Raw genomic sequence first — 27,459 nt, 5'->3', positions numbered from 1 at the left:
CCAACTTTCCAAATGCCTTTTGTGATTATCTTTTCATTGTTCTTTCAAGACCAAGGACTTGATATAGTTCTTGTTGGAGAAAAGGGGTTAAGATTGTCGTTGATTTTCTTCCCCTTAACAATTTTTCTGTTTCCTGACGATACATATCTCTACTTTTCATTCTCTTCTTATTGTGTCTGAATCACAAGACTGGAAAAGAATGTCGAGAGGATGCTCGAAAAAGCAGCAATGCCGTAGCCTAAAATGCTGTTGCAACCCTCTTCGATTTAGGAAAACAAGAAACAGGTTTAAAAGAAGGGAATATTCTTTCACGTCCTTATTTAATTTTTTTTTTTTTCCTCTTCCAAAGTCTAGTGGACTCGGATAACCCCATCACCACCCCCCATAAGTTTTCTCTTTTGTCTGTAGAAAGAGCTATGCAGTTGGTCTTGGGCTGCTGTGTGTCCTCGGTGTAGACGTCGAGCGTCAAGGTCGGACATTTTCGGGGTGGATATAATGAAAACACCGCCCACCTCCTCCGGGGTTCTCTTTGTTAGAGGTAGTATATATCTATCCCCCACCTGAAGTAAAGATAGTTGGTATGGTAACCCTCAGATGTCCATTGCCCTTTCCGTTTCTCACCTTCAGTGCCAACGGCTACAATCTCGACTGGTCGACGCAGCAAAAGAACAAACACAAATTTGACGTAGTTCTTTTTGAAACAGATTTCAACATTTCCAAATGCACGATTATGATTTATCACGAAACTATTCTAAGATTAATGCCTGTATGGCGTCATAGACTTCGACATTCTCATAAGGCCGAAAAGTTGTTTGGTACAAACGTACGTCGTCAACTGATTGCGATACATATTTTTTGTTTTTTTCTAAAGTTGGTGACTTTCTGAGGTTTCGATACGCTTGTTCGGTTTGAAGGTCAAAATGCCGCCGCGTTTATGGTGTATTTTTGTCCGTTTCAGAAACGTGTGTATACTCTACTAGTACTAAAACAAGTTTCTATTTAACGGCCATAGTTGGGGACAAAAGAGCCGAAGATTTAGACACACTTCTTTTTTTCATTTCTCCCTCCTCTCTTACACACCATTTAGGCCATAAAGCGGAATATCGATTGTCAATTTCTTTTTCTCCCTATGTCTTCGAAAAATTAACCGTTCAACCTGTACACACGTACGGGATTCGAAGACACCACAACCAGAAGAAAAAAATGGCGACGTAGGGAGCTGCTGGCTATAGAACAAAATTTTTGTTTTCGGCCTAGAATATCGTCCTGTTTTCCACGGCAACTCGTGTCAAAGCACCGTGTAGTCATGACGACCAATCGTTCAGAAGAACTAAAGTACAAGGTATATCAAGGTAAAAAAAACCGAAAATAGAAAATTCGAATTTGTGAATATGGTGATGACAATGAACGACAGACAAGGTCACGCACAGGTGGCGCGCAATTGAATGGTTGATTGACCTCCCGCTTTTTTTTTTTTGTATCTTATTCAACGTGGACAGGGGGGAGAGAGAGAGAGGAGGAAAAATGTCTGCTCAAGGTTATCTGGTTCTGCCCAACGTCCGGCTTAGTTTAGTTTGCTTTGAGAAAAAAAATGTGAAATTGAAATTTCACTAAAGATTTGACAATAAAGTGCATTTTGTGACGTCATTCATATCCGTAATCACTTGGTAAATAAACGTATTCAAAAGATTAGTAACAAACAAGAAAAACAAAACAAGAAAAACATTTTTGGCCGTTAGGGTTCGTAGCGGCGCTACAGTCAACCAACCACCCACTTCCACCCACTAAGCCGAACGGCGACGAGACAGCTAGCGCCCCCCTGCAGCAGATTTTAGACCCTCAGTTCCTTGATACTTCAGTTGGCTTTGAGCCGTCGAGTGGATCAGTCGGCAGTAGCGGTTCTTGTCGATTTTCCTTGTTTGTTCAGTTCTTGATAGCGTGGTTTTAATTTATCCACCCACTTTTTCAGTTTATTCCTTCTTTCTCTGAGTTTCTTTAGAAAAACGATTGTTTCAGAGGAATTGAGTCTTTCGATTCGATTTTTTTACAGATACCGTGCTGTGTATGTGTGGTGTGTGCGTGCCCGTTGAGTTTGCGCCCTTATCTCCCTACCCCAAGGAAAAGGAAGCCAGCCCCCACACACTATTCCACCGCCATTTTTGTGCTCTTGGGGTCGTCCAGCAACGCCCGTCTTTCCCAAGTATAGAGAGAGCGAGAGAGAGAGAAGAAAAAGCTGGTGAAGCAAAATAAAAGGAAGGGGAAGCCATCACCAAACGAAAGACGAAGAAGAAAAATAAAATGGAGTCAGGAGACGAAGCCAACAACGATACGAAGGGTAGTCATAGCGGCAAGACAAGTGCAACGACTGAAGGCAACAGCAGCTCTACTTCAAGCAACAATCACGGCCGCCCTCATCAGGTCGTGGATAATACCGATGCGGCGGTCAGTGCAGGTGCTGGGACTTGCCTGTGCGGCCATCGTTCATCTGCAGGAGGACCATCGCATTTTTCATCTGAATTGCCGCCCCTGCCAGTCATTTCGTTGACGGTGGCTCCCACCACTGGCGGCCAATTTGAGCTCAAAGTCAGCAAGCTCGAAACGATTGACAATTTGAAAAAGACTATCTCCAAGCGTCTGAAAGTGCCCAAAGAACGGATATGTCTCCTCTGGAAAGATAGGTAAACATATAGATAGTGATCGTCACCTTGAAGTGACTCAAGGTCAATTGTGGACGTTGCCCACAATCAAAATGGCGCCTAGACCACAAAATTTTTTTGATCCAAAGATGCAGGAAGGAGCCTGATATAATTTGTTGAAATTTCCATTGCTATTTTATGTGAACTTTTTTAGTCGGTTACGTCACCTAGGATCGGGTCGTCTGTTTTCTTTGATTTCTTTGGTATTGTGCACATGAAAATTAGTTTTACTAGGTAGGGTAATCGAGATTGAGATTTTTGCTACATAGCGTGAAGAAATATCATTTGTCCGGAAATGGAGGTTGAGAACATCCGCCCTGATCGAGGGTAGTTTCCACCTTTGTGAAATCATAGAAACAAAATCTCATGGCAGGGGGGAGTATACCGATTTCTCGAGGTCATATTTTTTCCGCCATCTTTGACCCATCTTTGACCCATCTTTGCATTTTAAAAAATGTGTGATGACGTCATTTCCAGCAACTTCCGGTTTGCAACAAAGTTATGGTTGTCCTTGCTCATTTTTTTTGCCACGCGACTTAAGTGGATAATTGAATGATAAAAAATCTATTTCCATTTATTTTGATTGTCTTTTTTTTCAAGAGTCGTTAAAATGACAAGGGAGTGTTTATCCCATCAAGGTAGACGAATAAGTGGCAGATATGCAGTCGCTGTAATCATGCACGTGTACACTGTTGAGTTTTACCTTGGCCAACCAAGGCCACCCACAACAAAATTTAACCACGCTACTCCCAATACGTTTCTTGACTTGTATCTATCGCCTGTATAGTGAAGGACATTTCGATAAATTGCTGCATAGCAGAATTGTTATTTATCTATGTGAAATCTACTGGTTAGATAAAGCACTGCTGTTATCATATTATTTCAAGGTTTTTAACCGCACCTCTGATTGAATGATTGAGAGACAATTTTGCTATGAAATTGTTTTGATAACAATTTTTTTTCTCTTTTTAATTTAGACATTTAAGGGATGGAACACTGCGGGAGCATGGAGTTTGTGACGGAAGTCGATTGACGCTTTTACCCAGCGTGGAAACCGGTTTGTTGGTAAGTTTCTCAATTTTTCGTGTTATTTTTGGGTTTTTGAGAGGGAGACGCAGTTTTCCAAGGTGTCGAAAAAATGGTTTTAAAAGGTGCGCGACATTGTCGGCCTTGGATATCGTCTTCCAAAAAAGTGTGTCTAGAAAGCTCCTGGTCGACTATTAAAAAAAATAATAAAGAAAAAGTGGAACCGACATTAAAGCGTTGAAAATATCTTCGGAGACTACGACATCTTTTGGAAGGCACGAAAATATCAGGTCAAAAGGGAGAGACAAGGAACCGCCCAGGGCTTCATTTGAATAGCCTCTCTGTCAGACCATCTGCTCACCACCAGTTGGGTAATTGAAGGTCAAGAGGTCCCTTCTTGGTGTTGTTGGGACTTTTTTGGATACGTATTTCTCTGAGATATTTGTGACGTGTCCAAGGTTTCTTTTGTTACACACTCAAGGTATACAGCGGGTGTGTAGCATGCACACGGGGCCAGGCCACGGAATATTTTTATATGCGCTCACACTTCCCGTCTTTCTAAATGCAGAGATGGAGGTAAAGATAGCCTTCCTTTGAGGGTTAGTGGTAAGACGTGGGTAGTAGCCAGTGTGTGATCGATTTGGAAGACCAGGGGAAGCCAAAACGAGACCACGGCTGTGTGTGTGTGAGGCCAACAAATCTTGTGGAAAAGTCCGTCCCCCCTCTCTTTTCATCCAAGACCTTACCGTTAAAATGGTTGTTGAGTGTAGAGAAGGGAGAAAGAAACGGGCCAACGTATTTTTCCTCTCCAGTCGACCTATTTTTTTCTTATTTACCTTCTCTTTGTAATAGTAAGGTGGGAGGGGCCTATATTCGTCTTTGTGTGTCCTTAAGGCGAGAGATTATTTTGGATGACCCAGTGAATAAAATGAAAGAAAAAAAGGTGGAACACGGAATTTTAGATTGGCATGTCGTTGTAGGGGTGGGTAGCGGATTCCAAAATCTCCGTACGGAAAATACGGGACAAGAATTGAAAAGAAACCTGGCCAACTGTTGTTTCTTCGTTGTCCCAAATTATTTTTTTCTTGAATAAAAACAAAGCTGTGACTGTATAAAGCCTCTTGTGTGTAAGAACCGTACCCAAGCGGTACTGGTTGGACCACGTCATCAAAAAAACAGAGTCGAACGACGTCACCGACGCGGAAGTTTTTCTTCTTTTGTTTATCTTTTCAACGGAACGCGTCACGCGCTTCTGCTTTTATTTTCCTGGAGCTTCTTCTTGTACTCGTTTCTCATCTTTTGATTCGATTGCCTCTGGGCGTCTGAACTCGACATACTATTCCCCATACGGAATATTTCCGGTTCTTCTGCCATTTGTTTGGTTTTTTTTTTTCTGTCTGACGAAAGGAAGGGTAAAAGAGAATTAAGTCGGAAATCATTTTGCATGTCGGACAGAAGAAGATAAGAAAGCAACAAAACCCCCTTAAAAACCGCGTGACCGCTTTCGGTGGCTTGGGCTGACTGAGTTCAAGAGGAGGAGCTTGTCTCGAACAATGTCTAGGAGATAGGGATATAATAATAAGTAGGGAGAGAGAGAGAAGAGGGGAGTCGAGTTTTTTTTTGTAATTCCGTTTTTGGGGTCTTCCATTCTTTTGAATGTCTGGGCCAAGGGGGCCGCTCTACCGTTGGCTGCCTACACTGGTGTGTGTATTCAGTATAAACATATCCCGTTGTTGTTCTCAAAAAAAGAAATCGAGGACATTTTTTGGTTTTCCATTTAGAAAAAAGAAGAAGCTTAAGAAATGAATCGATTGATACGACCAAGTGCGTAACAAGCCCCAGTCTTCTTTAGTGACAGGGCCTTGTGACCTTTCAGCCTGTTTTCCTTACGCTTCAAAATCGGATAACGAAATGCTCCGTTTGTTTTTGGGGTGGGACTAGTTTAAAAAAAAAACTTGCTGGATGTTGCTGCCGATTGAAACAAGAGAGAAGGGAAAAAATCCTTATGGCATCGGTTGCCGTGGGAATGATTTGTTAGGGGATGTGGGAGAGACGAGATCGATAACTGGCGGACCCAGTAAGAGGGGTGCGCATAGTCGATATTGCTTTTCGACATAATACGTTTAGATCTCCCTTTAGTGCACTAGAGAGAAAGAAAACTCCTGACAATGTGACGGAATTTTTCAGGACACAAAAAGAGTTCTTCCGTGTTGTGGGGTGGCGACGCCCAGGTATTATTGACGTTCTCCCCTCTCACTTACCCACTGCTTTATTTTGCTTTGAAAAAAAAAAAAAAAGGAGTGGTCGGGAACTAGAAGTGAACCACCAAAAGCTTAGGCAGAGGTCATTGGACCGTGTGGGAAAACAGGTCTCTATGGTCCATGATTATATACCTATGTGTGTGTATATGGGGTGGATGAGGAACAATCGCATTACTGTAAGAATTTCGATTTGTTATTCACGTTAATTTATTTTATTTCTTTTTTCCTAAACAGACTCAACGTCCGGAACAGAGCGTGATGCAAGCACTGGAAAGCCTTAACGACAGCCAGGTAAATACAAACATTTATTTAAAAATAAATATAGCGTGTGGTGTGTCGTCTTGAAAGATTCTATCCCCGAGAAAGAATGGAAAAAAACTGTACACATCCTCTTTCGACAACCCCCCGCAACGGTTCTCTTGTCATCTCTCTCTCCGTAACGGTTATGTTCCCTCTTTGTCTTGTTTTTGCTTCTTCTTCTTCGTTGTTGTTGTTTCTGACGGAAAAGAGATTGAGGTCACGTCGAAAAAATATTCAAGGCCGTCCTTCTTTCCTAAATGGCTTTTCTCCTTATCTGTTATTGCCAAAATATTGGCAAATTGGTCCAAGTGTTTTTCTCCCCTTCCTGACGATTTTTAAGGGGGGGGGGGCTAAGGGCTGGGTTTTTTTTTTTTTTTTTGCGGACAATAACAAATTCGTCTGTTTATCTCCTCGTTTTTAAGAGTAGAATTTCAATTGTAGCAGTGGTTGACGGGGAAAAAAAGCCCGCGCCATCAACGCTGACTGTATAAGAAACAGATTTTAAGGGAAACACAAAAAATAAGAAAAGCTTTCTCCTTGTGTGAAGATAAAGAACTGGTTTTTCTTCCATTTCCTCCTACAAAGCTGAGAAGAAGAAAAACAACGCATTTTTATCGTTCAAGTTTACACGAAAATGGGAGAAGAGAGGCGTGGCTTAGTTAGAATATGTGGAGGTTCTGTCCTTGGTGGATGGTTTCTTCTTTTCTGATGGTGTGGCATTGGAATCGGCCATGGAAGAAGAAGAAGTCAGTGAACCCCTCCAGGGTCTCTCATTTCCAGCCGGACCTTTTGCTAGCGCGCTACTTTCGGAGGAAGAAGGGAGAGAGACTCTTTTGATATGGATCGGGGACGATTTTTTCTTTTTCCTTCTCCCCCCTCCCTCTCACAACTGCTCCGGGATCTCTCTGCGCTGGCGTACCGTGTCGCAAGTGTCTGGTGTAATGTTTTTGGTCGGCAGCCAATGCGCCTTGGCCTTTTTCTCTTCCATCTCCCCCCCTTCCATTTTCTTGATGGAGAGGGTGTCTGTTTCCATCCGGAGACTATAGCTACACACACACAGTAACGAACTCTGCATTTGGTCTCCTTCGTGTGTTCTTTTGGGGGTTTGCCTCTAGGCTTGCACCATGGCCAAGGCCGGGATCAAGAAAGCTTGTTCCAAAAAAGCTGTTTCTTTTGTCTATCGCGTCGTCGAATATCCACCTTCTTTCTTAATTTCTTTCTGAACGCGCTCACAGACGAGAACAAAGCAATGCGGATTGGTGTCCCTGTTTTTTTTTATATATTTTATTTCGTGACTTTTAGGGTCAGGGGCGGTCACTTTGCATTAAATTTCAAAAGTTGTAGCAGTGACTTAAGCAGCTATTTGGTTGAAGACAAACTTTGAAGAATAGTTTGGTCAATATAGAGAGAACGGGTCAGATGTACGTCTAAACAGCAGACAGATGTTGGATCGAAATCGTCGCTTGTTCCCTTCTCACGGAATAATTTCCATTCCTTGAGCCTTAGCAGACGGTGAGAGGGCTTAGAAATAAAAAGACCTTGGTTTGGTTTTTTTGGGTAATAGTACGTTCCATTTGGCTGCTTTTCCGAACCGTAACAGTAGACAAAGAGGTCGATGGCGGTGGTTGGTGGCAGCGGATGGAAGGGGGAGGAAAGAAAAAGGCCGTGAACCGAGTCTCTCCCCTTCATGACTAGAATGTTTCTTCGCCGCTGGGCTTTTCCCGCTCGAAAGAAAAGGGGGAAACTCGTAAGAGCCCCTTGAAAAGTAACTTTTTGAAAAATAGCATTCTGTTAAGGTAAAAAAAAAATAAAATAAAACTGGAGAGAAATCGTTATCTGTAGAAAACCTTTCGTGAGTTTTTACACACACCAGTGGCGGCGGGCAAAGAACAAAAAAAGAGAAGGCAGTGACTCTGTACAAGGTCTTTTTCATCTTATTCAACAGTTCTTCTTCCAAGGTTTTCCGTTCCACTGTCGTTGGTGTGTAGTAACTAAAGAGAGGGGAGGAAAAAAGGGGACGCTCTCTCCCTCATCCGCTGGAGTTTTTAAAAAGCAGCGTCGTTGTACATGATGGAACGAAGCTTCCCGTTTCACACGGAGTCTGTCCCCTACTTTCCAACTCTTGGATGAAACCGTTGCCCAATGATTTTTTTTTCTTTCTTTCTTTCCCTAGTGGACGAAAAATCCGCTAACCTTTTAAAAAAGAGGAGATCTGGAACTTTTTTTTTCCTTCAGTCCCCCTTTTGTGTCTCAACCCCTGGACCCGCGTGTGAATCCTGGGAGATTTTCCCCTCGACGTCGATATTATAGAAAACCGTTACCTATACAGACACACAGGTGTAGGGGAAGGAGACGAAAGAAGATTCCATGCGAAACTTTTTCTTTTCCCTTTGATGGGCTGGATCTATACGTGTTATTCGAAGGGTATCCCATCAGATGGAGAGCTTCTCTTCCCCCTCTCGCTAGCTGCTGGATCGATCCCTCTGTCCTACCGGGGAGCTTTTCCATTGATTTGCTCCGACTCCTCCTACACTCGCTCTTTGTTGATGACGCTCTATCAGGCTGGCCAGATAACAAAACGAAAGAAGAGAGAGTGCGAGGGAGACTAAAGTAAAAGTCGAAAGTAGAAACGTATTGCAGGATGGATCGGTAAAAAATTTCGAATCTCTTTAGCCTTTTTTGTACACACACGTACGCACGCACACCGAATGAGAAACCCCCAAAAGAGAGGGCAGTTGTATTGCATAGAAATTGCGCGCGTCACCCCGTACGTACTTTTCAGTTATGACGTCATTGCATATGGAGGAAATTTCCCGCCTTGTTATGGTGTCATATGGACAACGTATTTTTTGTGATTGGTGGGAAATCGAAAAAGAGAGAGAGGCTTGCAAACAATGTGTTCGTTTTTCGCGTCTAGTTCAAAGGGGAGCGTTTTAGCCAGTTGAGAATCTGGGTGAAGGATAAAATAATATTGGCCAAAAAGAGAGAGAGAGGCAAAGTAAAGTGAACTTTCTATCAGCCATAGATTTCTTTTCGAAAACCATTGACACACATCTAGAGAAAGGGGTGATCGCCGTGTAGGTGGTTGTGACGGGCTAATACATTCGAAGTTAGCTGTCGACCCTGTCTTATCGAAAATGTTGATTGAATTTAGACCCACCCAATTTCTAGTTTTTTCTATCTCACGGCCGTAAAATCGTTCCCATTTGCCGCTCACTTTTTTAATCCGATATTTGTACGACAAGTGACTAATAAGTAAACACATTTCTTCATTCGACACCCTTCACTTGAAGAAAAACAAAAAGAAAACTTTATTAGCAGGAAAAAGGAAACCTTTCTTTTGCTGATTCGTTGGCCAGGTCCAATTAACAAACAAAGAAAGAATATTCTTTAGAGGTCACACTGTTGTTGACTGGAACTTTTTTTTGTTTGTTTGTTTTTGAAACAACAAATAGTGTCCAAAAAACAAATTATTAGCCAATAGCGTGGATTAAAATAAAAAATTCATTATTTACGAAATAATAAGAAAAAAACCAATTTCGGAGAAAAGGAGCCGTCAAAGACTTGCGCGGTAGACTAGTCGCACTACCATGTTGGATCGATTACATGTTCGATTCAACAGCCTACATTCGTCTATTTGTTTAATTCTTTAAGGTTGAATCAATTAAAGTGGCAAAAATGATGTAATAATAAATTCTTGAAAATTCAGGTGAACGATTTTCTGTCGGGCAAAGCGCCATTAAATCTGACAATGCGCCTGGGTGATCACATGATGTTGATTCAGCTTCAATTATCGGCTGTGGCACCCACTGCCTCCTCCTCGGCCCACCGACGCCCAGCCGTCAGCCATCAACCATCGACCTCATCGACCAGCAGTCGAACATCTTCCTCTACATCGTCGGCGGAAACTAGCAACGCCTCAGCCAGTTCTGCTGCTCCACTGTCCAGCACTTCTTCGTCAACGGGTTTGTCGGCCATGTTGAATGCTCCCCTCCGCCAGACGTTACCCACTCCACCTCCATCGAGGGCTCCATCCCCTTCACTTTTGGCTGCAGCAGCCAAAGCAGCTTCTGCATCATCGAATCCAGTTTCGGTTCCGTCATCCACTTCGGCGGCTGTTCCACCCGTCGTCAAATCGGAGAAGCCATCACCTCCACCGACTGCTAGCAGTAGTGGATCAGCTGTTCCCCCCGCCGCCGCTGTGGGTTGTGGCGTGGCGGGATGCGTCGGATGCGAAACGTGCGACATGCGGCCCGTGCTGGACACGCGAGCTCTCGCCGAGGCTTCACGCAATCTGACACAGACTCTTAAACAGCTTTCGTCTGAAGTGCTCACCTCCAGAAGCACAAATGTAACGTTTTGTTTATTTTTATTATTATTATTTTTTGTGTGTGTAAAAGTCTGGACAAATGGAGAAATGACCGTTTGTAATATTTACATTTCACAGGAAAGCAGCGGACGGAGTCGTCGTCGTCAAGGTGCCATTATTGAAAGTATGCATCATCACGGCAAAGGTGTCTACTCGGGCACTTTCTCAGGTAAAGATAACAAGAACAACTCGTTAAAAACCAAATGGAAATGTAACGTTTTTTTCCCGCCTTTATTGGATGTGTGTTTATAAACAGGTACATTGAATCCAGCTCTGCAAGACCGTCAGGGCCGCCCAAAACGCGATATTAGCACGATTATTCATATTCTCAACGATTTGCTATGCGCCACACCTCAATATCGTCGCGTGTTGAACGCTCACGCTGCAGCAGCTGCTGCTGCCGCCGCCGCCGCCGCCGCTGCTGCTGCAGCCGCTTCTGCAGCAACCACGTCATCGACTTCCGCTCAGGCTAGTACAGCTGCCAATCAGGCCGTGCCTGCCACTGGCCAGCAGATTCCAACTCCAATGGAACAGGATGAGACGGACATAGCCGCAGCTGCAGCTCAAATGGCAGCCGCTGCGGCTTTGCATCGCAAGACCCCGGGTAAGGCAGGCCTGCCAAACCTGCTTCTTCTTAGAGGTGACATTTTCAGAAAGAAAGAAATTAATGCGACAAGGGGAATGAAAAAAGGAGCTGTGAATCCAAATCGTCTTTATCTTTCAATTTAAACTTTGAATAACCGGTTGTATTTTTCTAAATGTTTAATGTAGAAGAAACACGTCGCCTTGCTGAAGAAAATCAAGCCACACGAGGCAAACTGGAACAACTGCGTATGGTGATGGAAGAGCGTCGTGCCCGTCGAAGGGCTCGCCGGGAGGCAAGAGCCGCTCCTTACAGCACGGGCACATGGTCATCTAAAAACGGCGGAGGAGCTGCTGTAGCCGCTTCCGCATCTTCCTCGGTCAATGCGTTGGCCGGCAAGTGCTGGGTGCGGTGCATCGGCATCAGCTTCGGCCGGATTTGCTGGCGGAGTTCAAGCGAATGCTGCCCACGCCACAGCAGCAGGATCTCTGGATTGCGAAGCGACTGCCGCTGCCGCCTCTTCCGACAGTAGCATGGACACGAGTGATGCTAGCAGCACAGCTGAGCTCGTACGCGAACTCAATACGGAACCAGTGGTCGCGTGATTATATTGACGATGCATGACGATCCCAATTTTTTTTTTTTTTTTTTATATTTGATATATTTTTTTTTTGGCAAATCCTTCCTCGGAACTACAACAGTTTACTCGCTGCGATGACCTCCCATACACCTCCCTCCCGTCTGTTTAGAAAGATGATGTGTAGATGAGAAACTGCTTGTGCCAGATTCTATGATGAGCCACCAGATCGCGGTGTCCCGCATATGTTTTTTTTTTTTTTCTCCTCTATTTGAATTTTGCAGAGGGAAAATGGCCTGAAATTTAAGACTACGGGAGAGAAACTTTGGACATGAGATGACCCACCCTCGGGAGTTTTCTCCTTTTTTTTTTTTTTTTTTTTTATAATATTATTTGTCGTCTTCTGTAAATAACCCCCGCGCACTGTGTGTAGAGTGCTGTTTTCTCACTAGAAGTGTTGGAACGTCGGCATACTTCGTGCTTTCCCTTCCTCCTCGTTCGTCATCAGGCGGCCCTAAAGAGAAATGTTTCTTTTTTGGACGATTTGATGATCATTATTCTATATTTTTTTTTCCTATCGATGTCATCCGTATGTGCACTAAGCCACGTCCTCTCCCATCAAAAAGAGAGACTTTCGCCATTTGCGTGTTTTTTTTTTTTATTCCCTTCCCTCATTTGAATTCTTCGTGAATTTTCAAACTTTTTTTGTTTTCATTCTTTTTTTCCTCCTGAATCCCACCGTTGTATGTCTGTCTTGCGTGATTGGGTCGTTAATTTAGTGTAATTGCGTTTTTTTTTTTTTTTTTTCTTTTTTGGGAGAAAGCCCAAATTCAATTTGGTTCCATTTAAAACGGGAATGAAGACGATGACGGCGGTGGCAATGACTGATTGTCAGTTGATGTCCGCAGGTCTAAATTTTATATACATATTATATAGATATATACATGTCTTTTGTGCGCAGTGTGTACCCTCCTTCCTCTTATAACAATTTTCCTTCTTTCAAAAAACAAAAAAAAAAATGTCATCCCAAGAAGATGGTTTAAGGGATGCGAAAGCAGGAATATGTTTTTCGTGACCGTGCGGGATTAATCTCGTCTTGGCTGCATTTGTTGGGTTGTCTTGTTTGGAGCGATATGTTCATTTAGGATAATTTTAAAATTGTGTTCCCCTCAATTTATTTTTTTCCCCTTTTTATTTAGATAGAAGATGAAAGAAACGAAATCTTTCAGTTATAGGTGATTAAGGTTCAATTGTCGACTAATTGTTTGGCTTCCCACCTTTCTTATTTCTTTGGTATTCATTATTTGTGAGCAAAGGGGAAAAAATATGGGTCTTGATGTCTTGATTTTTAGTATGTATTCTTGAGTACCATTAGAGACACTGGCTTGCAAAAATGTTTTTGAACTCTTTAATTTAGGCAGAAATATGTGTTGGTTTTGATGGAGATGTTTGCGGACGTCTGAGGTTGAATTTGAAATAGAAAGGAATTAAAGTCGAAGAAACTTTTTTGGGGGTTTAACAGTTGGCGAATTCGAAATACTTTGTCTCTTTAATTGAAAAAAAAGAAGAAATCCATTGGCGGTCATTTAAATTCTCGCTTCTGATCCTTCCCTATTTCCCCTTTAGTGGATTTTCGCTCTTTCGTCATGTATCTTTGGGGATTTTTTTTTTCATACTTGTTTACCTTAAAAGTGAGAAATAATTAATAAAAAAAAAAGATTTGTATGTTGAAGTGAGAAAACCAATTGATCGCCAATCACGGAGTGAAATTACCCACTCTACAAACACACACACACACACAAATCTCTCCCGAGTAATTAAAATAATTCGAATTTTTGAAATTATTATTTCTTTGAATTCCTATAAATTAATAATTTTTATTTTCTTCATATTATAATTAATGTCTCGTCTCCCCATGAATTTTCAATGCGCGTGTGTGCCTGTCTGTGTGATGTAACCCGTGTTGTTTTCTCGGATCTTCTTTGATCGGCGATGTGATGTCGGCCTGTTCGTTTGTTCAAGTGTCTCCCTCTGTTTGTTCTCCCTCCTTTTTAATCTCTCTTTTCAAACTATCTTTTTTTTTTTTTTAATAATTCGATAGTATGTCTCGAGTTTAGTATGTGACCATTGTTTTGGTTTTTGAAAAAATAAGAAAATTGATTTTTGTTTCTTTTTTTCGTCGAAAAAGTGACGTCGCACCTGTTAATTGCGATTGTCGCTTTCGAAGCTAAAAAAGGCGAAAGAAACACAAAAAACCAACAAAGATGAAAATAAAAATAAATAAAAACGTATTTTTACTTTTTAAACAGTAACAGATACGAAATAAGTGCCCCAATTCTTTCCATTTCCTTAGATTGCCTATAATCATTCATTGATTCTGTTATAACTCTAAAAGTTATGTCATGGGGGGTAGAACCGAGGACATCCTTTCCTCCTAAAATTAGAACGATAATTTCAATGTCTGCGACCAGGATTGTGCACAGTACATCTAGTCCTAAAACGGGATTCTAAATTTAAAATGCCCAAGACCCAAGAAGAAGAAAAAAAAAAGATGAACGGGACGAAGTGAACGGGAGATGGACAAGCTCCTACACCAGAAATAAACGGAGTTATAACGGGGGTCCTCTAACATTACACGAAAAAAAGAAGGAGCACGCGGGGTATATTACAAGTGCTTTGTCATGATGTAAAATAATGACAAGATTCCATTGGTGGTTAATGATTGGCCTCATTTCATTATGCAAATCGAGTGTTGTTTCTCAACCGTCTCCATAGCCGTATAAAACTGTAAAATGGAAGTAAGAGAAAATTAACTTACTGTGCATTCAATCAATCCTTGTGTAAATAACGGAGTGTCGATAACGTTAACGGTCAATGTCTGTGGCGGACGGTCCCACTCAACATGGCGGAAACATTTGGGAATTAAACAAAAATAACAGACCATTCAACTCTCTCACTAATGATGTAATGGTGAACAGAAAAATCAGTCAAGGAAATGATAAATTTCAAAGCTTAAGAAGAGACCAATTCCCGTTTTTGATTCCAAAATTTGTTTACTTCATTTAATAAAGAATTTTTTAAAATCTAAATTATATTTAGGTCTGGCATACATAGAAAGGTCGGGTTGAAAAATGAAATGACCTACTGTCCGTCAATGAACAAAATGCCATTCTCCATCATCAACATTTTTTTCTCTCCCCAATAACGTATCACGAAGTTTTCTTGAAACGTGAAAGGTCTCTAATTGATTTCCCATTAACAACCTTGAAACACGCACAAGTTTGCAACTATTATCTAGAATTACTATTTTGAAACAGTCCTAAAAGATATTACATCAACGAAATATTGTCTTCTGTGACACGCAGTGACACTTCCGATGTATAGTCTGTCGACATTTATCTTTTCAACCGGAAGTTTGTTTTCTCCGCAGTTGCCAGACGCCATCTAGTGCAATTGTTTTATGTCCAATTTTTTTTCCAAGTACGAAATGAGGGGGAATTTCGACACATTCTCGTTGGTGGGGTGGCAAACAACTGCTGATTTTCCAAACCCTTACCAAAACAATTTTCTCCTCGAGGGGGCCAAAGAGTTCAAGCCCCCTCCCCCATCTTTCGAGTTGATCAGATATCCCTCCCTTCATTGAGTTCAGTCCTCACGGTTTTGACCGTCTGAGCGTTGACCGCGTGGTCGAGCAATTATTGGTCCACGACACAAAACAATTAGGGATTCTATTGTGAACGAAACAAAAACTTAAAGTTCTTACCTTGAAAAAGTTGACACGTATATTCAGTTTTCATCATGCAGAAAATAAGTTCAGCCCGGGTAAGTGAACAAAACAGATTTTTTTGTTGCCAATTGTGCATTTTCTTGTCAGCCATGCTTTTTATCGTGCGCCCCTACTGCCAGCAGCTCTCAACAAATTGCAATCAATCTCCAATGTCAGGCAACCCTGATTTCACCATTCAAATATTAACTATGGCGTCCGTTGTACGTAAATGGAAGCTCAGTTCAATGGAAGTTCCTTGTCTCCATGTTGTTGTTTTTTTCCTTCCCTCTCCCCAAAATTTTGGAGTGCTGTTCCGTGGATATGATTTGTTTGATCAAGTGACTGTGCTGTAAAAGTAGGGGAGCAACTACTTTAGTCATCTCCATATCAAATGTATGGCCTTTTTCGACGGATTTATGAGCATGTTAACCGTCATATCAAGAAATACCGGTGGCTACACAACTATTTTGGCTCCCTATTACCGAATAATTCCTCCCCCAGCTTTTTTCGACATGTCTTTCGCTGGGGATCCTATTCATGCGATGAAAGGAGCTGTAGGGGAAAAATACGATTTCACCGTTGACAATAGGACGACGATGGAATGCGTCTTTTATTCTCAGCAGCGCCGTTGTTGAGAATCGCGGCGTTTATTAAACTTGATGCATTATACTGCTCCTGTTTGTGTTATTTGGCGAGAATAGATCATATCACAGATAGGCAAATGCGTTGAATGAACTCGTACAAAATATTAACTATTCTCATTATGTCGGTTTGCAGTTTTATCCAGTCAAAATGTCGATGGAAGTGAGTTTTACGACTCATTCGCACATTATTGGAAGAACTGGGGCCAATATCAACACGGTGATGAAGGAAACTATGACCAAGATCCATTTTCCTGACCAAAATCGCGTGGTTGGCGAGAAGAAAAGTAATGAAGTGACCATCTCAGGCGAGTTAATCAACGTGGAAACTGCTCGTCGCCGTATACGCGTATGTAAAATTTTGAGTTTGAACCAACATGTTAGAGTCCATTTCCGGTTGGTAGTCGATTTATACATTCTATGATCTTTTGACAGTTTCTGATTCCGGTTGAGTTTGTTATTGAATGTCGGTCGGAAATACTGGATTCTTACGGTCGACCGACCTTGATCAAAGATTTCGCCATTCTCTATGGGGTCTTGCTCCGCCTGAACGAGAAAACCACGGGTGTCTGTTCTCACTGTTCGGCGACCGTTCGGGGAAGCCAACAAGAGATTGGCAGACTGAAAGAAGCCGTCAATCACCTGATGAAGTTGAATCAAAATCAGGTCTAAGATAACGTCAAATGCCACAAGGAATACAAAAATAAAATAACTGGATATAATTCTCCGTTGTTTGACAGGATGCCCTAGTCTCTATGAAAATGGAATTCTCGACCGATCAACTGGAAACGCTAAGGGCTAATTTTCGTTTACTCGAAGCCAAATATTCGACTGCCTTTATGACATTGAAATTAACAAACCACTGTGAGGACCATCATGTTGTCTGGATTAGAGGTAATTTTTTTCAACTTCATCAGACGGAATTTTCTCACCTAATTTCTTATTCTTGATAGGCTCTGTGGATGGCGTCTATCTAACTAAAATGGCCTTGATGGTAAATTACTTTAATTTAACCCTCAAGATAGTGTTTGTGCAATCTAGATTTTCCTCTAGGAATGTCTGCCTATGAAGTTGATGTTTCATGTGCATGCCGTTCATTTGACCTTTGGTGTCAACGAGCGAAAGTTGGCCAAACGTCTGGACGTTGCGGTCAAGATGGAGCCAAGTACCAAACCGCACAGCTTTTTGCTCCAGATCGTCAGTTACGAAAAGAACGCTGGTAGACGTCAAAGACCGTAACCTTTTATCATTCATTTTGTGACTTTATTGTCCATAAAGGAAACATCTACGAATTCCGGAGACAGATCCTACGGCTTCCTAGTTCCAGTGGACTATCTACTATAGTCTTCCCACTTAGTTTACCTCAAGTGCAGGAACCAGAACCTACCATACGTAAGACTTTATTTGTTCACATTTGAATAGGATTATGAAACGCCACGGTTTGGCTCACCACCATTGTTCAACAGTTGGATGCAGAACTGTTGTGGAACAGCCTCGCTTCCGCGATACCATTGAAAAGGGTCCGCAGCCGATCGTTCAAATAGTTCATTCGGAAACTTCACTGCCATCTAGTGGGTTTTTTATGAGTGTCAAGTAATTTTTAGTTTCAAGTTAAAATTTTGTTGTTGTTTTTTTTTTTTTTTTTTTTTTTTTTTTTTTTTTTTACGTTTTCTAAAAGACGAACAAGTGGTGCTACCAGCGTCCATTTGTTCTTTGAAATTTGACAAGAACTCTTACCGGCAACTATGCCAGCTGCTCGTAGAATCAGAACTATCCGAATATTGTGGTAAGCTGACACATTTGAGATCCTAATTTATCAAATCTTACTCAATTCTGTTTGTCTTATTCGGTTGTTTTTAGAGTTATTTCTTGCTAACGAAGTGGATCTGGCTATGTTTTTAACTCTGGGTGATGAGGATCTCAAGAGCATCGGAGTAACTGCATACCGTCCACGGAGATTGATGCTGCATGCAATAGAAGGTGAGTAAGAGTTTGAATTGTTAAGTATTTTTGTGCGTCATATTTCTTAACCATCTCGTAGAATTGAAAAACTTGCCAATCAACTGCCCTGTGGAAGAACACTCCCGATTTCGCTAGTTTTAATTTTTTACCATGCGACGGTTTTATTGTTTTGACACGAAGAATCTGTATACAGATTTATATTTCGAACTGGGATGGTTGTTAATAATTATATCTTCACGATTTAGGCTCCGTTGTGCAATTTCGGTTTATTACTATTTTGTTTGACTCAAATTCTCATTTTGTCTCGCTTTTCGTATAAATAGTTAATGTGTCACTCTGAATGCTAAAAATTACTGTAATCTCAACCTTTATCCAGACATTTCTCACCCATAATAAACACGAATCGCTTCTTTTGTCATTTATTCTAATGACATTGATTTAAAAAGAAAATATTTTAATGTAATTGACTGTTTGGGCATGCAGCATCGGTCGTGTTCATTTTTCATAAACCAACATTTTTCTCGGTGTCAGAAAACAACGAATCTACGCAACGCCGTTTGACCCACTTCTTAATAGAAAACTCTTGTTCGATAGTTGGCCCGGCTAGCCGTTAATTTCGTTTAATATCTTTTTAACAAACGTAAAAAACAAAGTTGGCCAGTTAACAGCACTTTGTTTTTGTTTATTTAAAAAACGGCTATTTTAAAGAGAAAACCAATAATTTAATTGAAATCAGCGTTCAATTTAGATTATGCAATTTAGGTGTGATTTTTGTCAAATTTCAAGAGATATCGTTTTTTGCAGATTTTGACCACGATATAATAGTAAGGTACACTATCGCCTATCCCAAAACCGGCGGGTGTTTACTAAGGGGTTCCAGGACTCCCCACTAGGTTCACTAGTATAGGAGGCCGGTCGTCTACGGGGGTGAAAGGGCAAAACACCTTTTTTTTATTTATAGAATTTTTTATTATCAGTTCGTGTGCTAGTTAAGTAAATCCACTAGGGCTCCTTTTCGTTCCCGCTTTTTTGGGACTAAAATCAAAATGATGTTGCAATTTGGGAATTTTTTATTTATGTTTTAAATTTACCCTATCTTGAAAATTTGCGCCGTTTGCAACCGGTTACAAACACTTCGAAAAATAAACCTGATTTCCGTGATTTTCATTCAATTCTGAATCGAAATCATATTTTTTAACCAAAATTTGAAACTTGGCCAAAAATGAAAAAGTGGGAAGGGTACAACCATGGGTACAACCGTGGGAAAGTGGGAAGGATTTCTAACGTTTAAATAATAAAATTTTAGACCAGTTGAAAAATAAACCTGATTTCTGTGATTTTCATTCAATATTGAATCGAAATCATGTATTTGAAGCAAAATTTGAAATTTGGCAAAAAAATGAAAAAGTGGGATATAGCCTTCCCATTTTTGTCGAAATCGACCAAAAACTACATCTCTTGAAATTCTCCAAAAATCACACGGCAAAATCGAAATTGAACGCTGATTTCGATTTAGTCATTGGTTTTCACGTCAAACCAGCCGTTAAAAAAATTAACGAAAACAGTGCTCTTCGCGCACCCACTTAATTTATGGTTTTTAACGTTTAAATGAAAAAATATAAGAGCAGAAGAAAAATAAACCTGATTTGCGTGGTTTTCATTCAATTCTGAATCGAAATCATGTATTTGAAGCAAAATTTGAAATTTGGCCAATTTAAATTACAATATTTAAAAATTAGAACCGGGTTTGGGAACTTTTTTCTAGAACCGGGTAGTGGAACCGGATCCAGGAATTGGTCGTCGGATCCGGGTCCTTTTTTTTTGGGATCCGGTTTGGATCTGTTTACCCATAGGTAAGGAAACGGACGATCTGCGATCTGGCAGATCCGCACCGAAAGTCAAAATTACCTACCCGATCGCCAAAAAAGCTCCCCGATCGGCGCGGGACCGAGCCCTGCTGTCAAAACTAGTCATAGAACCCTGGTTGGTTCACGCTGAGAGGAATCCCTATACCGCGTTTCGTTGGTCTGTATGTCTAAAATTTCGACGGTTTTGGCAGAATAACGGACAATGGCAGAATTTCAGAAAATTTTAAAAGGTGGAAAGAAGCCGTGGAATTTGAAAAAGTTTGAGAGGGACTACTACCCTCTGGCTATGAATGGGCGGAGCTATCACAATTCATTTTAGGCTACAGGGAGATAGCCAGCTGATGGGCCGTGATTAGAGTAGGTCATGCGTTCAACATAGTCTCCGTGGCGGGCGTTCCAATTTTGTTTGATTGTTTAGCCATGTTGTCATTATTTACGTTTATTGTTTTTGTTTTTTTCTTATGATTTGGTTTTAAAGTTAGTTGTATTTGTGTTTGTATTTTTAAAATCTATATATATGTTTAAAAAGAATAAACTTTTTTAATGAAAAAAATTGCTGTATTTCATTTTTTTTAGAACCACGAAAAAAATTTCACATTAGAACAGAAGTAAGAATATATTATTATTTGATAGGTAATATTAATGAATTTCTTACCATTTAACGAATTTTATTTAGGATTAGTGAAATGCATAAAATTTTTACAGTGTTACTCAGCCAAAGCTTTAAATTTGCATTCAGTGTGTTGGCTGCGTTTTCCATCCACGTTGGGAAGTACATTTTTAAATTAAGAAGGTAATCTATTGTGGCATTGTAAAAAAATTAACACAATTATCAAACAGGTAACTTATTTCACAAAATTTTAATGTTATAGCCCTGACTCACTCTTTTATTTTCCCTTTCCAGGTATCGGAATCCAACTAGGTTGACCGGGGCAACAACCAAAAATTGAATAGTCAATTAGAAAGCAACCTTCTAAGCCTAGAATCAATAACTAAGAATAAACCATTAAAGCTAATTAGGAATTTTTCAATGTAAAAATGTAATTAAATAATCAAATAATCAAAACAATTTGTTCGTGTCCAATTCTAATTACATTCTTGGTAATTTAAAACGTTGGAATAATAATAATGAGAAGTTAGAATTCAAATTTGAATTACGCGCGTCATCAAAATGGCCGCTGCAATGGATGCCGGGAAGGGGCCAAGGGGGGTACATTTTATTGGAATTTAAGGTTCTTAAACTATAAAAATCGAAGTAAAATATAACATCAAAACATGCTAGAGATAATAAAGAATCTTAATAATATATTTTCTGTTTATTTTGGTGTATATTAGTAATCAAACAACGTACCCAAAAATTGTCTGTTTTTTACCCTCCCCCCCCTCTCTCCTAAAATGTCATAAAAAAAAAATTAATTACGTTCTAAATTTTCAGCGAATTTTCGTAAGTTTTACGGCAATCGATAGGTATTTAAAAGCACTATCTATTTGGTGAATTTCATCAAAAAATATTAAAACGGACAAAAATTCTAAATGAATCAAATTTTTTTGCGTTTTGTCGCTTGGCTCCAATTCTGCGCTTGATCGATTAAATTAATAAAATCGATTAAAGTAATAAAGTAAAATAGTAAAGTAAAGTTAAATAAAAATAATTTAAAAAATACAAGAAATGTGATCTGGAAACAGAAATTGCTACACATACTGACCAAGATACGTAGCAATTAACTGACAAAAAAAAATTTAAAAAAATTAAACACTGATTCACACAATCCACTTTGTATTGGGAAATAACACTTTCAGCCAATACAAACAACGCAAAACATGACATAAACAACCAGAGAAAATGGCGGACATCGAAACAATTGACACGCGAAACCGCGATGTGAATTGCCTCTATAGACCTTATTAAGATCCAAAGGTATGGGTCAAGCCTACCCCCTAGCGGTGCGTTTCAGTGTGAAGGGGTGCCGTGAACAGCCGCTTTTTATTTGGCTCGCCGCATGTGGCATGGTAATAGGCTATTCAACGGTAGTAGGCGACTACCACATTTTTCGTAAGTTTCTGTCATATGTTGGATTACACGGTTTCGAACAACATTACAAGAAATGGGAAATACAAGAGTGTGTTGTATTTGTGGTGTTTCTACAGTTTATAAAAAGAAGAATAGAAATTCCCGTAGTTTTTTTAAGTTTCCAAACCCGAATATCAAAAAGTTATTGCCATTTGATAAGGATCTGTTGGAAAGGAGGCTTGTTGCATGGAAAGAAGTTGTTGGAACGAATTATGATAATTTCCCTATTGGACTTATTTGTGTTTGTTCTGACCACTTCCAATCAGGTAAACTTCAGTTGTATAACAACACTGATAACTTTTATTTGACATTATGTATTCTAGGTAAACCAGCTAACATTTGCAATGTAAACGATATTGATTGGATACCATCAAAGAATTTGGATCTGTTGGTCGCTAACAAAACAAGAAACACTGAAAATGCTAACGATGACCATTCACAGAATTCCAATGGTAGATACATTGTGATAACAAACATGTTCATGACTGCGAATGATCACAATGCCATTGGGAAGTGGAAAGGCAAGAAGTTTATCGGCAAAAGTGTTATCTACATATTGGGGAGAACCGTTTAAATTTTTGTATGCCTCAAACTTCTCACCATCACTGCCATTCCGTTCAATAACTAAATATAGAACTAAATGTTTATTTTTTATTGGAGGAAGCACTTCTTTCACTTTTTTTTCACTTTTATACACTGATAGGGGAATTGTAAGTGGGTCAACACACCCCAATTCTTTTAAAAAATCGCAGTACAACTTCTTCTCCTCTGGGACTAAATCCTCAGCAAATTTAGAGAGCTTTAAACTACAGATAGTAGTATCACTAGTCATAATACAGCATAATCGTGCAATCCAACGTGACAGAAAACTTACGAAAAATGTGGTAGTCGCCTGCTACCGTTGAATAGCCTATTACCATGCGTCAAATCTATTGCCATTTCGGTTCGCAATGGCAATAGCCATAGAGGGCTATTGCCATTTCAGTGTTAAAACCTCATCTATCGGCGTTGGCCGTAGATAGTGATGGAATAACTGCCGTGGGGTTAGGTTAGGTTAGGTTAGGTTAGGTTAGGTTAATTTAGGTTAGGTTAGGTTAGGCAACGCCGATAGATGGGGTTTTAACACTGAAATGGCAATAGCCCTCTATGGCTATTGCCATTGCGAACCGAAATGGCAATAGGGTCGACCATTACCATGCCACATGCGGCAAGCCAAATAAAAAGCGGCTGTTCACGGCACCCCTTCACACTGAAACGCGCCGCTAGGGGGTAGGCTTGACCCATACCTTTGGATCTTAATAAGGTCTATTCTGTTTGTCATTATGGTTTGGCTCGTTATTCCTTTCCTTGTCATATTGTATGTCCTTTCCCGTGTAATTCTTATGGCCTTAGTCGAGTGAAATACACGTCTATCATTGTGGGTAATTCGCCTCCGAGTTCACTTAAATTCCGATTCCAAACAACATTTAATTCTTTGTAATGCTTCACCCAACAAGGAATGTATTACAATAGTATAGTATAGTATAGTATAGTATAGAGTTGGCTAACGTCCGAAGTTGCCAGTTCAATGAAATTGTGAAAAAAAATGGACACGAACTAGTAACAGTTCTTGCATGGCGGCTTACGGAGTTTCGCCCCTTGTAGTTTTAGTTTTAATTTTTTCCATTGAAATTATCTTCCGTTCCATTCAAAATTGGATTACGAAATTCCTTCGTTATCAGGTAATCTTGTAATTTTTATTTCACCTCGATATATACTGTACTTTATTTGTTATTAATTTTTTTGTAGACGTGTTTACTTTCTGTAGCAGACAAATGGATGTTGTAGAGGAAACGGGCGGGCTGATAAAGGAGCCCATAATAACAATCTGTGAATTAAGTGACTATGCACAGGGACTTGATGAAAAAGACAAACGACAGTATGTAGAAAAACTAGTTAATTGTGAAATAGATTGCCCTTTTTATATTCCACAACAAATGTGGGTAGTGGAAGCCGTTGTTATCGAAAAACTGTGCCCTTCGTTATAATAATTAATTAATTAAATATAATGGGCAATCTATTTCACATTTAACTAGTTAAAATGAACACAAACACCAACAGATTTGAAATTCTGCTCAGACACGTAGTTTAATACGGCGAATCGAATAAGGCATAAATGAAAACGAAAAGTTCCCCAGTTTACACGCGATAATTCCTCCCAATTTTGCAGCCAATCACAAACCGGCTGGAACCTCAAAAATTTGAATTTCGACCGAATAAATAAATATATAAAATGAACACAAACACCAACAGATTTGAAATTCTGCTCAGACACGTAGTTTAATACGGTGAATGGAAGAAGAAATAAATGAAAACGAAAAATTCCCCAGTTTACACGCGATAATTCCCCCCAATTTTGCAGCCTATCACAAACCAGCAGGAACCTCAAAAATTTGAATTTTGACCGAATAAATAAATATATAAAATGAAGAAAAACACCAACAGGCTTGAAAATTTGTCCAGACACGTAGTTTAATACGGCGAATCGAATAAAAAATTAAAAAAAACGAAAAGTTCCCCAGTTTACACGCAATAATTCCCTCCAATTGACAACCAATCAAAACCTGGCTGGAACCCCTGGGGAAACAATAAACATTTTGGGGCCCAAAACCACGGGATAGCCTTCTATCTTTCCCAAGGAAAATCTCTCAGGGATAATTACCAATGTTAGTTGCCCAGAACACTGAAGACAATACGAAGACACACTGATATCAATAAATCCAATTTCCACTAAGTATTTGTACAAATCCATTGGAGTAAGCACAGAACAAATCATTGTTATGGTAAAAGATGTCCAACACAGTTCATCAAATGGTATTTGAGATTTTGAACTGGATTTCCTTTTTTTGCATTTGAAATAAAACTTTTCAAGCATTTCACTATTACTCTTAATAATATCACTTGAGGAACTCATGAAAATAGATACATTAGTAGCCATACCTGAATCAATACTAATATTAAGTAACAACACACCCCTAAATATTAATTAATTAAGTATAGTAAAAAAATTTCTAACTTAATTATCAAAGACCTAGGGGAGACTGGAGTAAGCCGGGACGGTTTTCGTTTTCCCCCTATATCTCCCAAACTAATCATTAAATTAATTTATTATTTTGTTTTTATGTATTCCATACTGTAATGTACCCCCCATATTTTTTATATAATTTAATAATAAACCATTTTCCCATATAAGACCTTTAAGGTTTTCTTAGATTTGTGGGAGGAGCCTATTTTGTTGGGTAAGTGAGGACACTAGGTTGGGTGGTGAGGGACGTTCTCCGTTTTCGCCTTAAAATTCATTAAAAAAATTTGTTAAAATTGAAATAGCGTCCCACTGCATAGACTCTATAAGTTAATAAATGTTTCAATTTGATTATTGTGTTAATAAAAAATTTTTCTTATATGATAAAAAAACCTTTATTGCAAGATAGGTGGGGGTTGGGTTTATTGTAATCGATTAATATGCTGAATAATCGATTGCTTGTTATCATTGTAAGGAACAGTAATGGCGTCATGAGCTCGGTGATGAGTGATGGGCTTGAAGACCAAACCCGCCCACTAATGTCCCATTTTAGTCAAAAACAGCTGTCCCGATTTCCCGATAAAGACTATTTTTTTTGAAACGTTAATATTATCTACAGTAATTGATCGAAAATTATAATTTTTGTTTTTAACGATAAAGAAATTATTAAGCTTCATTTCCATATTAAATTTACATGCCATTTGCGATTATTTTTTTCTAGAAACATTAAATGGCGGAGACAAAATTAACTAAAAAAAACTGTTTTTTTAGTTTTTTTAATAACAGATACAGTTATTGACAAAACTCAACCAAATTTCAAGCCAAAGTAGATTGTATGTATCTAAATAACATACTAAAAAATTTTTTAATTTTATTAAAATCTACTATTTTGTATTTTCCCCCCTACTGTCCCTCTTGACCCGGTGTCCCGGCATACTCCAGTCTCGCCTACAATACTTAACTAAACAATACTTTTTAAAATGTCGTAATACTAATACAGTAAATACTAGAATCACTTTATCAACTTAATAACCAATTGAATATACTGAATACTAAACATATAATAATAAATATACATCCAACAACTAGATTTGAACCTAGATCTAGAGGAACAGGTCGAGCACGGAATCCTTTTCATTCAAAGTCTCTGTGAGGTTTTGTCTCAAAAATAAACCAACGAATATTCAGAGAAACTCGAAAACAATTCAAATGAAGAGGAGGAAAACTACTGGCAAACTATGCCATGGGAAGTATGCCTGAAAAAACACATTCGATTTCGCAAAGGTGTAACCGTAGGTACTGACGTTTAATTGAGTAACTAGAAGGGCAACTCCATTATATCCTAAAGCCATAGTTTGTTTAGCTTGGAGATTGCTGGCATATGATGTCTACTACTAATCAATGAAAGATTCAAATTAGGTTTGGTTTCTTTAGTGGAGCCATTGGTAGGCTAAGCGCTTAGTTTTTGTTTCAACGTTATATTTGTATTATGTAACTGAATCGCGTAATCTTCTGAAAGTGTAACCTGTGTGGAATTTTTTTTGAGCTCGTAGTATTTCAAGCATTTTTTTTTTTGTAACTCTGAAGACCCACATGCATTGGATGGAAATCCAATTGTTAATAAAGAAAACAGAGATAATAAACTAATTTTTAGTATTTTATTTGTGTTGCATTTACTGACAGAACAGTAAATGAAGTATAAGACACGAAAAACAAGAACAACAACAAAAGAATAAGAAAAAGGAAAGAAAAGGGGAAAGAAAAAGGGAAGAAAAAGGGAAAAAAATAAGAATACTTGCTCAGATGTCTCCACAGTAGCGCACTTCCAGAACTGGTTGGCTCATTTAAGAAAAAACTCCCCCCTAAAGGTAAAAGCGCATTGTCAGAGGTGAGGACAACCTGTAAACTCTGCCATCACCACGAGACAATCAACTCTCGTGATGGTCTTCTTCCGGCGAGTGCGTGCTAGTGAGAGATGGCAATATTGCTCACCATCCCATCACTTGCAACGTAAGCTTGTGCCGTGAAGAAAACAATTGAAACAGAAAGGAAACATGAATTGTTTAGTCCCCACATACGACAACGAACAACTCCATTTACGGGTTCACCGCCCCCTTCCATTGGTTTGCCACTGGGGAAGGACATCTTCGAAAGTTTAGAATTAGAGCAGAGTCAAAAACAAGATTTAAGTATTTTGTTTCAGATAGTGTTGAAGAAGGAAGGAAAAAGACTCACCTTTTCTCAGCATGCAAGACAGGTATGGTAAATGGCATGTGAG

At 39.5% G+C, this 27,459-nt stretch overlaps 2 protein-coding genes and 1 long non-coding RNA gene across 3 annotated transcripts; all 3 read left to right on the top strand.

Moving 5' to 3' along the window:
• The first annotated feature begins 1,850 nt into the window (after positions 1–1,850).
• On the top strand, positions 1,851–14,103 carry LOC116917818 (midnolin homolog). The gene is given in 8 exon segments (XM_045170146.1): positions 1,851–2,678; positions 3,674–3,761; positions 6,218–6,274; positions 9,993–10,634; positions 10,731–10,821; positions 10,909–11,256; positions 11,424–11,635; positions 11,637–14,103. Coding segments are annotated over 8 exon segments (2,022 nt in total). The 5' UTR covers positions 1,851–2,298; the 3' UTR covers positions 11,841–14,103.
• A 1,232-nt stretch (positions 14,104–15,335) lies between these two features.
• LOC116917820 (protein bicaudal C homolog 1) lies at positions 15,336–18,603 on the top strand. The gene is made up of 11 exons (XM_032923414.2): positions 15,336–15,634; positions 16,356–16,568; positions 16,655–16,885; positions 16,960–17,113; positions 17,173–17,213; positions 17,273–17,438; positions 17,498–17,611; positions 17,686–17,790; positions 17,898–18,005; positions 18,080–18,199; positions 18,261–18,603. The coding sequence occupies exons 1-11, from the start codon at positions 15,611–15,613 to the stop codon at positions 18,314–18,316; spliced, it is 1,332 nt and encodes a 443-aa protein (XP_032779305.1). The 5' UTR covers positions 15,336–15,610; the 3' UTR covers positions 18,317–18,603.
• Positions 18,604–22,088: 3,485 nt separating this feature from the next.
• On the top strand, positions 22,089–22,774 carry LOC116916469. Its single transcript, XR_006642793.1, has 2 exons — positions 22,089–22,386; positions 22,444–22,774. It is a non-coding gene; the product is annotated as an uncharacterized LOC116916469 (long non-coding RNA).
• The last annotated feature ends 4,685 nt before the right edge of the window (positions 22,775–27,459 follow it).

This window comes from Daphnia magna, linkage group LG2 (assembly GCF_020631705.1).
Source record: "Daphnia magna isolate NIES linkage group LG2, ASM2063170v1.1, whole genome shotgun sequence".
In the NCBI taxonomy this organism is placed as follows: domain Eukaryota; kingdom Metazoa; phylum Arthropoda; class Branchiopoda; order Diplostraca; family Daphniidae; genus Daphnia; species Daphnia magna.
The sequence above is the reverse complement of the archived record's forward strand: the minus strand, read 5'-3'. Positions and strand labels throughout refer to the sequence as shown.

What these genes read in the sequence shown, in the direction of transcription:
- LOC116917820 (XM_032923414.2), top strand. Translation starts at nt 15,611, where the DNA reads ATGCAGAAAATAAGTTCAGCCCGG. An exon ending in AGAACTATCCGAATATTGTG is followed by an intron (nt 18,006 to 18,079) that starts GTAAGCTGACAC and finishes GGTTGTTTTTAG; the next exon opens with AGTTATTTCTTGCTAACGAA. An exon ending in GATGCTGCATGCAATAGAAG is followed by an intron (nt 18,200 to 18,260) that starts GTGAGTAAGAGT and finishes ACCATCTCGTAG; the next exon opens with AATTGAAAAACTTGCCAATC.